The sequence below is a fragment of the Bos indicus x Bos taurus genome, chromosome 20 (genome assembly GCF_003369695.1).
Source record: "Bos indicus x Bos taurus breed Angus x Brahman F1 hybrid chromosome 20, Bos_hybrid_MaternalHap_v2.0, whole genome shotgun sequence".
In the NCBI taxonomy this organism is placed as follows: domain Eukaryota; kingdom Metazoa; phylum Chordata; class Mammalia; order Artiodactyla; family Bovidae; genus Bos; species Bos indicus x Bos taurus.
In genome coordinates, this window is record NC_040095.1 from 39601491 (window position 1) to 39615910 (window position 14420).

A 14420-nucleotide genomic window follows, 5' to 3' on the forward strand; every position below is an offset into this window, starting at 1 on the left:
TCTGTCAGGCTAGGACAAGAGCTAGCTGGACCCTTCTTTTTGCAGAGGCTGGTTATCTAATGTGGTGACAGATGCCCTTGAGATGCCCCAGCTTATCATATGGCCAATAGCCTGGGGACTGACTCCAAGAGCCCCAGGAAGGCTGATGTTGGCAGTAGAGATAAATGTAACCTTGATATAAATGTGGGAGCTGATGTCAGCCTTTGTTGCAACTTTGATGACTAGACTTTGTTTAGGAGACTATTTTGAAGATAAAATCCTTAGTTTAAATAGAGGATGTTAAAAGGAAAGCTTTCAGTAAATTCCTACAGCCCTCTGCTGGGCCTCATCAGATCTGAAGGTGTGAATAGATAAATGTTTCCATCCAGAGTTTTAAGATGCTGCCTAGTAGAAATGGCATCCCACTTCAGTATTCTTGCCTGGAGAATCCCATGGGTAGAGGAGCCTGGTGGGCTACAGTCCATAGGGTTGCAAAGAGTTGGACACTACTAAAGCAACTTAGCATTCAGCATGGCCCCACTATTCAGCAAGGCATACTGTTATAACTTTTAGCTGTGTCCCGCAGTAGTGCTGAGACAAATGAATTAGTTTTGCTTGTTTTGTTTTTTCCTCTTTCCTGAGAGAAGAGAGGACTGGTAAATTTTTTAAGATACTTGTAGCATGTTTTACTTAACTGATTAGTGGAGGAACTGATTGGGAAGACAAAGAGTTTCCCCAAGTTCTTTCAGGATAAATTGTGTGTGTGTGTGTGTGTGTGTGTGTGTGTGTGTGTTTAGCAAAAGAAAAAAAATGCTAGATTAGATACAAACCTGATTAACATTCTACAAGGTAATATAACTGTAGCTCCTCTATAATAGTCCTACCAGGTTATGAAAATATGGTTACAAACCTTATTAATGTCTGCAAATTATCCTTAGTTTTACAGGATTGTACATCATTGCGCTTTATCAGTTGTGGCTTGTTGGTCAAATATCAGATGAGGGTGGTTCAGGTTGCTTAGAAATTGCTCTATCCCCTGAGTGCTCAAAAAGTGATATTTGGACTAACAGGGGTGGATTGGCACTGGGGAGCTTGAAAGGAATGCAGAGCCTTGGGTTCTACTGCCATCTTTAAAATCAGAACTTATGCTATAGACTTCCCTGGTGGCTCAGACAGTAAAGTGTCTGCCTATAATTTGGGAGACCTGGGTTCAATCCCTGTGTCAGGAAGATCTCCTGGAGAAGGAATGGCAACCCACTTCTGTCTTCTTGCCTGGAAAATCCCATGGACGGAGGAGCCTGTTAGGCTACAGTCCATGAGGTCGCAAAGAGTCAGATATGACTGAGCGACTTCACTTCACTTCACATGCTATCGATTGAATGTTTGTGTCCCCCTCAGAATCCATATGTTGAAAACCTCATGCCTAATGTGATGATGTTGAACACAGAGTGCCTGATGAACTATGGATGGAGGTTCGTGACATTGTACAGGAAACAGGAATCAAGACCATCCCCAAGAAAAAGAAATGCAGAAAAGCAAAATGGCTGCCTGAGGAGGTCTTACAAGTAGCTGTGAAAAGAAGAGAAGCCCAAAGAAAAGGAGAAAAGGAAAGATATACTCGTTTGAATGCAGAGTTCCAAAGAATAGCAAGGAGAGATAAGAAAGCCTTCCTTAGTGATCAATGCAAAGAAATAGAGGAAAACAATAGAATGGGAAAGACTAGAGATCTCTACAAGAAAATTAGAGACACTAAGGGAACATTTAATTCAAAGATGGGCTCAATAAAGGACAGAAATGGTATGGATCTAACAGAAGCAGAAGATATTAAGAAGAGGTGGCAAGAATACACAGAAGAACTGTACAAAAAAGATCTTCATGACCCAGATAATCATGATGGTGTGATCACTCACCTAGAGCCAGACATCCTGGAATGTGAAGTCAAGTAGGCCTTAGGAAGCATCACTATGAACAAAGTTAGTGGAGGTGATGGAATTCCAGTTGAGCTATTTCAAATCCTGAAAGATGATGCTGTGAAAGTGCTGCACTCAATAGGCAGCAAATTTGGAAAACTCAGCAGTGGCCGCAGGACTGGAAAAGGTCGGTTTTCATTCCAATCCCAAAGAAAGGCAATGCCAAAGAATGTTGAAACTTCTGCACAATTGCACTCACCTCCCACGCTAGTACAGTAATGCTCAAAATTCTCCAAGCCAGGCTTCAGCAATTTGTGAACCATGAACTTCCTTATGTTCAAGCTGGTTTTAGAAAAGGCAGAGGAACCAGAGATCAAATTGCTAACATCTGCTGGATCATTGAAAAAGCAAGAGAGTTTCAGAAAAACATCTATTTCTGCTTTATTGACTATTCCAAAGCCTTTGACTGTGTGGATCACAACAAACTGTGGAAAATTCTGAAAGAGATGGGAATACCAGACCACCTGACCTGCCTCTTGAGAGACCTGTATGCAGGTCAGGAAGCAACAGTTAGAATTGGCCATGGAACCACAGACTGGTTCCAAATAGGAAAAGGAGCACATCAAGGCTGTATATTGTCACCCTGCTTATTTAACTTCTATGCGGAGTACATCATGAGAAACACTGGGCTGGATGAAGCACAGGCTGGAATCAAGATTGCTGGGAAAAATATCAATAACCTCAGATATGCAGATGACACCACCCTTATGGCAGAAAGCGAAGAGGAACTAAAGAGCCTCTTAATGAAAGTGAAAGAGGAGGGAGAACAAGTTGGTTTAAAGCTCAACATTCAGAAAACTAAGATCATGGCATCCAGTCCCATCACTTCATGGGAAATAGATGGGGAAACAGTGGAAACAGTGGCTGATTTTATTTTGGGGGGCTCCAAAATCACTGCAGATGGTGATTGCAGCCATGAAATTAAAAGACGCTTCCTCCTTGGAAGGAAAGTTATGACCAACCTAGATAGCATATTGAAAAGCAGAGACATTACTTTGCCAACAAAGGTCCATCTAGTCAAGGCTATGGTTTTTCCAGTAGTCATGCATGAATGTGAGAGTTGGACTATAAAGAAAGCTGAGTGCCAAAGAATTGATGCTTTTGAACTGTGGTATTGGATAAGACTCTTGAAAGTCCTTTGGACTGCAAGGAGATCCAACCAGTCCATCCTAAAGGAGATCGGTCTTGGGTGTTCATTGGAGGGACTGATGCTGAAGCTGAAACTCCAATACTTTGGCTACCTGATGTGAAGAGCTGACTCATTTGAAAAGACCCTGATGCTGGGAAAGATTGAGGGCGGGAAGAGAAGGGGATGACAGAGGATGAGATGGTTGGGTGGCATCACCAACTCAATGGACATGGGTTTGGGTGAACTCCAGGAGTTGGTGATGAACAGGGAGGCCTGGCGTGCTGCAGTTCATGGGGTCGCAAAGAGTCAGACACGACTGAGCAACTGAACTGAACTGAACTGAATGTGATACTGTTAGAAGATGGAGCCTTTAGAAGGTGATTAGGTCATGAAGGCTCATGAACGGAGTTAGTGCCCTTAGAAAAGTTGCCCAAACCAGTTCCTTTGCCACTTATGCCAAGTTAGTGATGACAGTTAGAAGATGGCTGTCAATGAGGAAGTAGGTCCTCACCAGACCACATCTGCTGGCACCTTGATCTTGCATTCCCCAGTCTCCAGAACTGTCAGAATAAGTGTCCGGTATTTATAAGTCATGAAGTTTATGGCATATTTGTTATAGCGGCTGGAACAGACTGAGACAACCTGTATCATGACGAGGCATCGTGTGATTCACGTGCACATTAACGTTTAAGAAGCCCTGCTTTATAATGAGATTTTTAAGAAATAAGGCCCTTTTAAATAGTTTTTGCTCTTTCCAGCTTTGAGATACTTATTTTTTCCGCAACAGTTGCCATAGGCCACACTTAGTCTTAGTACTCAGTGTGATTCCCTGATTCTAGTCACTGGACCTAGAATGACTAAGTCCTTTCTGCCAGCTCCAGGCAGCTGTCAGCTTCTCTTGCCTCTGAGCAAGGCTTTGGGATTAAGGTTTCTGTAGGAAGTCAGTAGCACACTCCATTTGAAACCTGGCTCCCTGGTGGCTCAGATGGTAAAGGATCGACCTGCAATGCAGGAGACCTGGGTTCAATCCCTGGGTCAGGAAGATCCCCTGGAGGAGGGCATGGCTACCCACTCCAGTATTCTTGTCTGGAGAATCCCGTGGACAGAGGAGCCTGGTGAGCTACAGTCCACAGGGTCGCAAAGAGTCAGACACGACTGAGGGACAACGCTTCCTGCTTCCTTCCTTCTTCTGCTATCTGTGCTATTGCTTTATATGTATTGTCACACCAACCCTCACAAGACCCATATAAGGAGGCATCACTATGCCCACTTTCAGAGAAGTGCCCAAGGTCACATGGTTAGAAAACACACAAGTGGGCATTGAAATCAGCATAATTATAAACCCTCCCTTCTATGTGTTCTCCTGTCACCCACTGCAGTCTGCAGGTCTCTTATCTAATTCAACTAGACCAGCTGCAAACATCCTTCCACCTCTAAAATCTCTGGATTCCTTGATTTAGTGAACTCTTAGGAGCTTCATTGCTAATTAAGAATTCTATAATAATTAGTAATAATAAACTCATCAAAGCGCCTCTATTCTGTTTGAATATCTAGCTCACAGTTCTCTATTTGTTACAGTTTTTATTTTTTTAAGTAGCTGTTTGTTTCGGAGAAGGCAATGGCACCCCACTCCAGTACTCTTGCCTGGAAAATCCCATGGATGGAGGAGCCTGGTAGACTGTAGTCCATGGGGTCGATAAGATTTGGGTACAACTAAGCGACTTCATTTTCACTTTTCACTTTCATGCATTGGAGAAGGAAATGGCAACCCACTCCAGTGTTCTTGCCTGGAGAATCCCAGGGATGGGGGAGCCTGGTTGGCTGCCGTCTCTGGGGTTGCACAGAGTCGGACACGACTGAAGTGACTTAGCAGCAGCAGCAGCAGCTGTTTGTTTATCTGCTTCTTCTCCTTGGAACTATCTTCTGGGGAGGAAAGGATAGAGGTGCTGTGTCTTATTTATGTTTATATCCCCAGAAGCTAGTAGAGGTTTTCTGTATAAATTTAGTACTCAAATATTTATTGAAGTACATGACGTGGGTAGACATAAAACTAGACTAGGAAACCCTCCAATTGTAGCAGTCAAGTGTTCAAGTCAGTATCTAATATAATCCACCATTATGATTATATCCATATATTTATATTCATAAAATAAAACCAACATTCTATTTGCACAGTGGAAGGTTTATTTCGCACATCAGTTCTTTCAAATGGGCAGGGATCTTCTGCTCTGTATTTCCTCTGCTCAGTGGAAAAGTAAATTTGAAGAAAAGAGGCATACACGATAGGAGAACTTAATGGCAGTATAACAACCATTGATCTAGTCACAAATGGTAGTTTTGAGAAACAGATATATACGTTTTGCATAGGATCAATTAAGAACAAGGGTTCTCAGTTGGTGCCCATTTGTCCCCCTGGGGGACATTAGACAATGTCAGGAGACATTCGTGTCTGTTGACTAGAGGAGAGGTTGTACTGGCATCGCATGGAGGAGGCCAGACATGTTGCAAAACATCCTACAATGCACAGAACAGCCTCCAACAAAGACTTCAGTTCAGTTCAGTTCAGTTCAGTCACTCAGTCATGTCTGACTCTTTGCAACCCCATGAATCGCAGCACGCCAGGCCTCCCTGTCCATCACCCACTCCCGGAATTCACTCAGACTCACGTCCATCAAGTCAGTGATGCCATCCAATCATCTCATCCTCTGTCGTCCCCTTCTCCTTCTGCCCCCAATCCCTCCCAACATTAGAGTCTTTTCCAATGAGTCAACTCTTCGCATGAGGTGGCCAAAGTACTATCCATCCCCAAAATGTCAGTCATGCTGGGACTGAGAAACTCTGGTCTAGACAGACCCTACAATAGAGCTAGGCTTTTAGTACATTTTGTTTGGTTGACTGCTTGGCTCAGCACAGACATCCTCGGCATCTCCATGATTGAATAAAGAGCATCACTGTCTAATGGTGATCCATCGCATCACATGTCCCAGAACTGCCCCCTGAACCAGCAACAATGTAACCACCTCCAGGGCTTCCCTTTCTTCCTGGAGCCTACCAGGGCGCCTACCATCCAAACAGGTCACTCTATGTACCATGTATCTGTTTAAATACATGCACCTCACCCATAACTAGACTACATATTCCTTGTTAGCAGAGAACATATGTTTTTTTCATTGTAACCCATTGGCCACTGTTCCCCATAATTCTGCCTTAAAATGCTTTGTCACTCAGAGCATGACAATGATGTGCTTGGAATTCAGTGGTTAAACATTTGTTCATCTGTAAATACTCTCTATGGTAAATTGCAATTAGACAGAATGTGAGGTGACTAGAATCATCCATTCTTCCAACATTCTGGATAAATTAGGATTCATATTACCTGGCATTCAGATTTGTGTTCCTGGGATCAGGGTTTAGGTAAGTTTAAATGTTTAAGGTTTGAGAGAGAATTCCTTAAGCTCTGTTTTATTCCTTAATTCTCTGATTTGTGAGAATATTGTATTTTTTAGGTTTTTTAAAAAAAAATTATTTATTTATTTGGCTCCACCAGGTTTTAGTTGTGGCTTGAAGGATCTTCGATCTTCTTTGCAGCATGTGGGATCTTTTAGCTGCAACATGCAAATTCTTAGTTGTGGCACGTGGGTTCTAGTTCCCTGACCAGGAATTGGACCCAGGCTCCCTATGCTGGGAGAGGGGAGTCTTAGCCACTGGACCACCAGGGAAGTCCCAGGATGTTGTCTTTACCTGGCAGATAAAATGGAGACTTCACTGCTGCTGCTGCTGCTGCTGCTGCTGCTAAGTCGCTTCAGTCGTGTCCAACTCTGTGTGACTCCATAGACTGCAGCCCACCAGGCTCCCCCGTCCCTGGGATTCTCCAGGCAAGAACACTGGAGTGGGTTGCCATTTCCTTCTCCAATGCATGAAAGTGAAAAGTGAAAGTGAAGTCACTCAGTCGTGTCCGACTCCCAGCGACCCCATGGACTGCAGCCTACCAGGCTCCTCTATCCGTGGGATTTTCCAGGCAAGAGTACTGGAGTGGGATACCGTTGCCTTAGAAAAACAAACACAAAGCTGATCTGACTAGGTAGATAGATATTTCTCTTTGGTAAGACAGGATGGAAGGTTGATGTTTAAAGATATTTGCAGGAGGATCGGCCCTACACTTCGTTGTAGGTAGATGTGTTTGGCATCCCTCTGCTTACTCCCCTGGACATCCTCCGACCCCATGGTATGCTCCTGCTGCAGCCCAGCACTCTTGGATGTCACTGGTGCCCACGGCCAGGCAGACCATCTGAGGAGCACTTACTGCTTCAATATTGAGACCTGCAATAGCTTGTCTGTACCAGGAGCACTTGCTTTTTAAAACAGGAACCCCAAAGAATGAATCACTAATGGCAGAATTTCAAATGTTAGGCTGTAAGGGCAGAATTCTTTTTGAGAAATCGCTTCTCAATGTCCCTCAGATCACACTGTCTTTAAGTGTAAGAAGATAAGGCAAGCACCGGAGAAAGCAATGGCACCCCACTCCAGTACTTTTGCCTGGGAAATCCCATGGACAGAGGAGCCTGGTAGGCTACAGTCCATGGGGTCTTGAAGAGTCAGACACGACTGTGCGACTTCACTTTCACTTTTCACTTTCATGAACTGGAGAAGGAAATGGCAACCCACTCCAGTATTCTTGCCTGGAGAATCCCAGGGATGGGAGCCTGGTGGGCTGCTGTCTATGGGGTCACACAGAGTCGGACATGACTGACGTGACTTAGCAACAGCAGATAAGGCAAGCACCAGAAAGACTTCAGGTCAGGATCCTGGAACAGGATAACAAGATTTTTAAAAATTCATACTTAGGGATTTACCTGGTGGTACAGTGGCTAAGACTCCATCCTCCCAATGCAGGGGTCCCGGATGAAGGAATGAGATCCCACAGGCCAGAGCTAAAGAGTTCAAATGCTGCAATTAAAGAACCCGCATGCCACAGTGAAGACTGAAGATCCCAAGTGCTGAAACTAAGACATAGCATAGCCAAATAAAGAAATAAATATTTTTAAATTCATATTTAAATTTTTGTTTTTATTTTTTCTGTGGTTATCAACTGGTATTAAGTACCTTTAGCTTTTGTTTTCTATTTTGTTTTATTGAAGTATAGTTGATTTACAATGTTTCAGGTATACAGCAAAGGGGTTCAGTTATACAGAGGCTTTTTCAGGTTCTTTTTCATTATAGGTTATTACAAAATATTGAATATAGTTCCCTGTGCTATATAGTAGGTCCTTGTTTTTTTTATCTCTTTTATATGTAGTAGTGTGTATCTGTTAATCCCAAACTCCTAACTTATCCCCCCAAGTCACACTTTTAACTTGTCATAGGGGAAAGAAGAGAGATTCCAAGGCTGTTTGATCTTTGCAAACTTGTGTCACCCTAAGAAACTTATTAATAGATCAATGACAATGCAATAATTATATTTTATTGCAATCAGAAACTAGGGCTCTTAGGGCCAGGAGTTTTAGTTCTTAAGCCATGTTGAGAGTACAGTTTAGAAAATCATGGGACTTCAGATGGTGGCAATGTTTACTAAGTGCTTACTATGTGTCTAGCATGTTACTTTTTAAAAAAAATCATAATCCCCATATTATGAATGAGGAAGTTCAAGTTCACAGCAAGTGTATACTAGAGCCAGGCCTTGAACCCACACATCCAGCCCAGGTGTCTTAGCCTCTCCCTGTGTTACTTCTCCAGTTATAACCAGGCCACCTCTGCTGTCCTCAGGGAACTTTCCCACTGAAGTAGAGGGCCTGCACATGATGAGAGAGAAGACAGTTCTAATTAATGCTAATACAGCTCCTTCTTTCTTTGCAGGTTTGGGAGGTGCTCTCGGTTACCTTTTGGGTGCCATTGACTGGGCCCACTTGGAACTGGGAAGACTGCTGGGCACGGAATTCCAGGTCATGTTCTTCTTCTCCTCGCTGGTGCTCACTTTGTGTTTTATTATCCATCTGTGCAGTATCCCTGAAACCCCACTTAGAGATGTTGCAAAGGACATTCCCCCACAGCAAGCCCCCCAGGACCTTGCCTTGTCATCAGACAAAATGTACGAGTATGGGTCTATTGAGAAAGTAAAAAATGGTTATGTAAACCAAGAGTTGGTGCTGCAGGGAGGAAAAACCAAAAACCCTGCTGAACAGGTAAAGATGCAAGTTCCTTTTTATTTACTCAGGAAAAATACTCTTGTTCTTTCCTTGTGTTCATTCTTTTAACATTGATCCTTGTCTTTGTTTTGCTTGATTATTTGATGTAAAGAGTTTTGTTATCCTCAAATTGAAATTTTGTGAATCTACCAATTGAATCTGCAAATGCCCATTAGCTATTATCCCTTGGAATTAAAACTTTGCACCTAATAGAAAAATGTGTGCATTTCCCTCTTGTCCTTCTGCCTCTGACTCTTTGCAGACCATCAAATCAGGGAAGATGAAGCTGACTGTAAAATGTTAGGCCATAAGATAAGCCTGGAATTATCCATCCTCAGGCTAAATTAGGATTATAAATTTGTTATTCCAAATAACAGCATCCCCAGTTGGCAACTGGAGGAACTAAGAGGCTATTGGGATGGAGCCTTCATTTTATTTTGATCATACAGTGAATAGAGAAAATAGGAGAATCTAGGCCTCCATAGACCTGCTGAGACCTTGGGGCTCCAGACTGCCTGTGGGAAAACATTTATACTCCCTGCTGGTATCGGGTAGGATGGAGTCCCCTTGCTCTGTGGTTCTGCAAGGCAGCAGCATGGGATTCATGGAATAGCTACACAATGGAAGCCATTTGATCATTAGATGTGTGTGTTTTTGAAGCTTTATTTAAGACATATCAGATAGAACACACACATATATACAAAATGAATGTTTTTTTCCCATTCCCTGAGAGAAGAGAGGATTGAAAATTTGCCATAAAGGATATTTACAGATGAACAACTGTTTAACCATGAAATTCCAAAAAGACAGCGTCCTTATCATGCCCTGAGTGACAAAACATTTTAAGGTGGAATTAAAGGAAACAGTGGCCAATGGGTTGAGATGAAAAAACATATATTCTCTGCCCACAAAGAATATGTAATTATGGGTGATGTGCATATATTTAAACAGATCAATGGCACATACAGTGACCCATTTGGATGGTAGATGCCCTGGTAGGCTTCAGGGAGAAGGGGAAGCCCTGGAGGTGGTAACACTGTTGCAGGTTCAGAGGGCAGTTCTAGGATATGTGGTGTGACTAGATCACCTCACCATTAGACAACCATGCTCTTTATTCGATCATGGAGATGCCAAGGATGTCAGAGGTCATTTGCAGAACCAAGTGTTTAACTGCGAAGAATTTTCCACAATGGAGATTGTGGGAAAAGCTATGCAGACACAGAGAAAAAAACAGAAAAGATATACACCCAAAATGCTCATTGAAATTATTGTCTTTGTGTGGTGGGCTAACAGGTGGTCTTTATTTTCTTTTCTAAACCCTTCAGTGTATTCAGCATTTCTGTAATAGACACGTATTACTTTGAAAATAAAGAAAAAATAATGTCAGGGTTAAAGGAATAAAACCAGACAGAGTTTACTTAAGATAAGTAGATATGATGGATTATGACTGCCTCTTTGCCCTCTTTGCGTCGACTGGCTCTCAAAGAGTCACCCAACAGAGGCTGTCTCAGTCTGCCCCGAGGCTGTTGTGATGACTGAATGAAATCAAGTGTGTGGAAGTCTTTTGAAAGGCATAAAACCCTCTACACCATTAGGAGAAGAAATGCATCAAATACAATTAACTTGTGTCAGCATATGCCACATGCACAACACTGTAGGCTCTGAATGCTTCTATTACATAGGGGAAAAAAAAAGAATAATATATCTTAGGCTCAAAGTCAAGCACCTGACTGCTATTCCAATAGTGCATCTCGGGAGCTTCCAGCTGAATAGTGGGCATCTCCACAGTGTCAGGTCCTAACATTCTTGTTTGTCAAAGTCATTACTTTCCAAAATGAGGGTGGCTGTGCAATTTGAGAACTGGGATTTTTTTTTTTTTTTTAATGTCAAGAGGCCTGAATTATTTCATTGTTCAAACTGCATACCATAAAAATCCATCTCTATTTCCTCCCCACCATCAGTTGCTCAACATTTAGTCTCCTTCCGAGGGTACTTTTGTGCAGTTCTGTCTCCCCCTCATGGCTCTGTTCATTTTTCATTTATAGATCCATCATGACCCAATCTCCAGTTGACAAATGCAAGCAGTAAAACAACTCCCAACAGCTCAAAATCATCGCAAGGGCTTTACTAAGGGAACTGATGAGTCAGTGAATAAGATGCTAGCTGAATTTTCATTCTGAGTTAAAATATCCAGAAAGACTGAGTATTTATATTCACAGCTTTTACAGAAAGGCATAATTTTGAAGCTTTTATTTATTTTGGGGAGAAAGGAAAAAATTAGGTTAACAATGAAAACAGGCTGAAATTATATATAAGGCCAAAGCATAAATTAATATTTGAAATGAGGCTGGTCAAATTCACTTTTTAAATTTTTGAATTTTTGGAAAGAAGGGAAAGAAATTAAAGATGAATCACGTGGTCTGAGATATGAAAATCAGGCTGTTATTCCTCAGTCTATATCATTAATTGTTTCTTCCTGTAGTCAAGGGAAAAAGTAATAGTTCTACGTTGGATTTCTGCTATGGTCACCATTTATTTAGACAAATACCATGTGCTACATGCAGAAAATATTTTTTTCTTTACTCCATAGTAATGTCTATGTATTTTTTTAAAAATACTGAGTAAGTAGAAAAAGTCAGTGGAGTCATGGTCATTAGGTTAAATACTATAAAATCCACGAAATAAAAACTCAACTTGTACAACAACCCTACAATGAGTGAATATAATTTCCTGCATCAAAGAAGTAAAAAGCATTATCACAGAAGATTAAGAGTTATAAAACAATTTTCTCTTATAGTTAAAATGGAAAAATCTTGGGAGACTATCTTGTAAATAAACTAGCTAAGATCCAATTTTATTATGTCAAGATTCAGGACAAATAGAAATCAGACAGAAAGAAAGACCCATCACCCTACCATGGTTAATGTTTTCTGTCTCAGTGTCTTCAGGGCAGCTGATTTCTTAATATTCCCAAGATATTTTTCTTCTCTCATATGACAAGCTATTAAAGGCTGTTAAATTACAGCCTCTGGTTTTAAGATAATTCAAGTCTAGGTTAAAGAATTAGGGGGCATATGTATTCATCTTACATGTGTCTAGTTTTGTGCGTATGTGTATGATCTACAATGTTCTCACTTCTGACTAGACTTAGGGCTCATTTACACATGTTGACTGATGGCAGGATCCAGAGAAATATACCAAGAGGAGGTACCTGACCCAGAGCAGGGAGCTGATTGGCTCGATGTAGTAATTTTCTACTGCAGCATAACAAACTACCACGGATTTAGCAGCTTAAAGCCACATGCATTTATTATCTCAGAGTTCTGTAGGTCAGAAGTCTGGGTGGGCTCAGTCAAGTGCTCTGCTCAGGGTCTCACAAGGCTGAAATCAAGGTGTTGGTGTAGCTGCCTTCTCATCCAGAGGTTTGAATGGGGAAGAATCAGCTTCGAGCTCATGCAGGTAGAAGCCAGCTTCTTGTGGTTGTCGAGGTCCTTGTTTTCTTGCTAATTGATGGCCAGGGATCAGTCACTTCCTGGAGGTCACACTGAAGTTCTCCCCTGTAGCCCACTTCACCTTCAAACCCCAGCAATTCTTGTGCTTTGAGACTTTCTGGCTTCCCCTTCTGCTCCCAGCCAGAGAGAAACCTATGCTTTTTAAACGGTTGATGTGATTTCATTAGGGTCACCCAGATAATCTCCCTGTTCATTAACTTGAAGCCAACTGGTTAGTAACCTTAGTTACTTCTGCAAAATCCTTTTGTCATAGAATAGAACAGAATCATGAAGACAGAGAGTATAGAGGCCATCTTGGAATTTGGATGACCAGATTTTAAGAATCAAGAGATCTAAGAATTATAACCATCCAGGGCCTCACTTAAATCCATGAGCTTTATCCTTATACAGTGGTTCTGTCATTCAAAGACAGGAAGTTTGATGGGTGGCTCTTACGTCTTGGCTTAAAGCAAGTCTATTTCTAGTCCCTTCGCTCTTACGTCCTTAAAGCCCTCATATTGGCCTGAAGCTGTGAAGTATCTGCACATACATAACAAAACACCTCCTATGAGAACACTCCATGGAAATGATGGTGCCATGCCCAAATGGTGTGACCTTGTGTGATGGACTACTAACAGATCCCACAGTGGGCTATGTGTCTACACTGAATGTCACACCTGTTTGGTGTTTTATTCCAGACTCAGAGGACAATGACCTTGAGGTCACTGCTGAGGGCATTGAGGAGCGTGCCCCCTCATTACCGCTGCCTTTGCATCAGCCACCTCATTGGATGGACTGCCTTCCTGTCCAACATGCTCTTCTTCACAGACTTCATGGGCCAGGTAACAGACTTGTCTGCACACGCTCTTTGTCTCACACACCGATCGCTCCATCAGCACCTGTGGAGCTTCTGAGCACGTCTAGGATGGGCACAGTAAGAGCAGAAGAGAGAGTACCTTCAGGGAGCTGGCTTATAAACAAGTTCCAGAGGGAAGTTTCTACACCCTGAACAGTTAGAAGACACTATGGGACCAGTACTCGATCAAATACAACAAATAAGGAAAATTTGAGGTGAGCGGTAGTGGTCACAGCAGGCTTAATAAAGGAGGGGCAGTGTGATTTGCTTCTTGAAGGGTGAGTAGGAATTGGAGAGGGAGGGGACGGGAAGGAAACATTCCAGTTGGAGATAGGACTGGCGTGTGTGGAGATGAGTCTGAAGCCTGTTGGCTGTACCAGAATAGGGTGACAGGGTTGCCTAAGCCAGGGGGAGCCAGATGTTAGACAGGAGGAGGGATGTTCAACACGTGAAGGATGTTTAGATTGCAGGCAGTAGGCATTAAGTCGTCCTGAGGGTCCTTGAGTGGAGGTGTGAAAGGATGAAAGGGGGACACAGACACCCTGAGGTCTGTGCCCCCAGCAAGGGGAAGAGACACAGAGCACATGAGAAGGGGTCCTTACCAACCTGCACTGGGAACTCAGCGGCCCCAAATCTCTCTTGCAGATCGTGTACCACGGGGATCCCTACGGTGCCCACAACTCCACAGAGTTCCTCATCTACCAAAGAGGGGTCGAGGTTGGATGCTGGGGCTTGTGCATCAACTCTATGTTCTCCTCACTTTATTCTTGTAAGTAAGCCTCCTCCTCTTGAGGGTGTCTTCTAAGGGCTCTG

The 14420-nt window shown here is 42.6% G+C and overlaps 1 protein-coding gene across 2 annotated transcripts in view; it reads left to right on the forward strand.

Annotated features, from left to right (window-relative positions):
• Positions 1-14420, forward strand: part of SLC45A2 (solute carrier family 45 member 2) — a 38673-nt gene that overhangs the window by 12514 nt on the left and 11739 nt on the right. Inside the window, exons 3-5 of one of the 2 annotated variants that reach the window (XM_027520328.1) lie at positions 8932-9017; positions 13450-13593; positions 14253-14376. In XM_027520328.1, coding sequence (XP_027376129.1) covers positions 8932-9017; positions 13450-13593; positions 14253-14376 — 354 coding nt within the window. Of the gene's footprint in view, positions 1-8931; positions 9258-13449; positions 13594-14252; positions 14377-14420 lie in introns of both variants that reach the window. The other variant, XM_027520327.1, reaches the window with a different exon arrangement.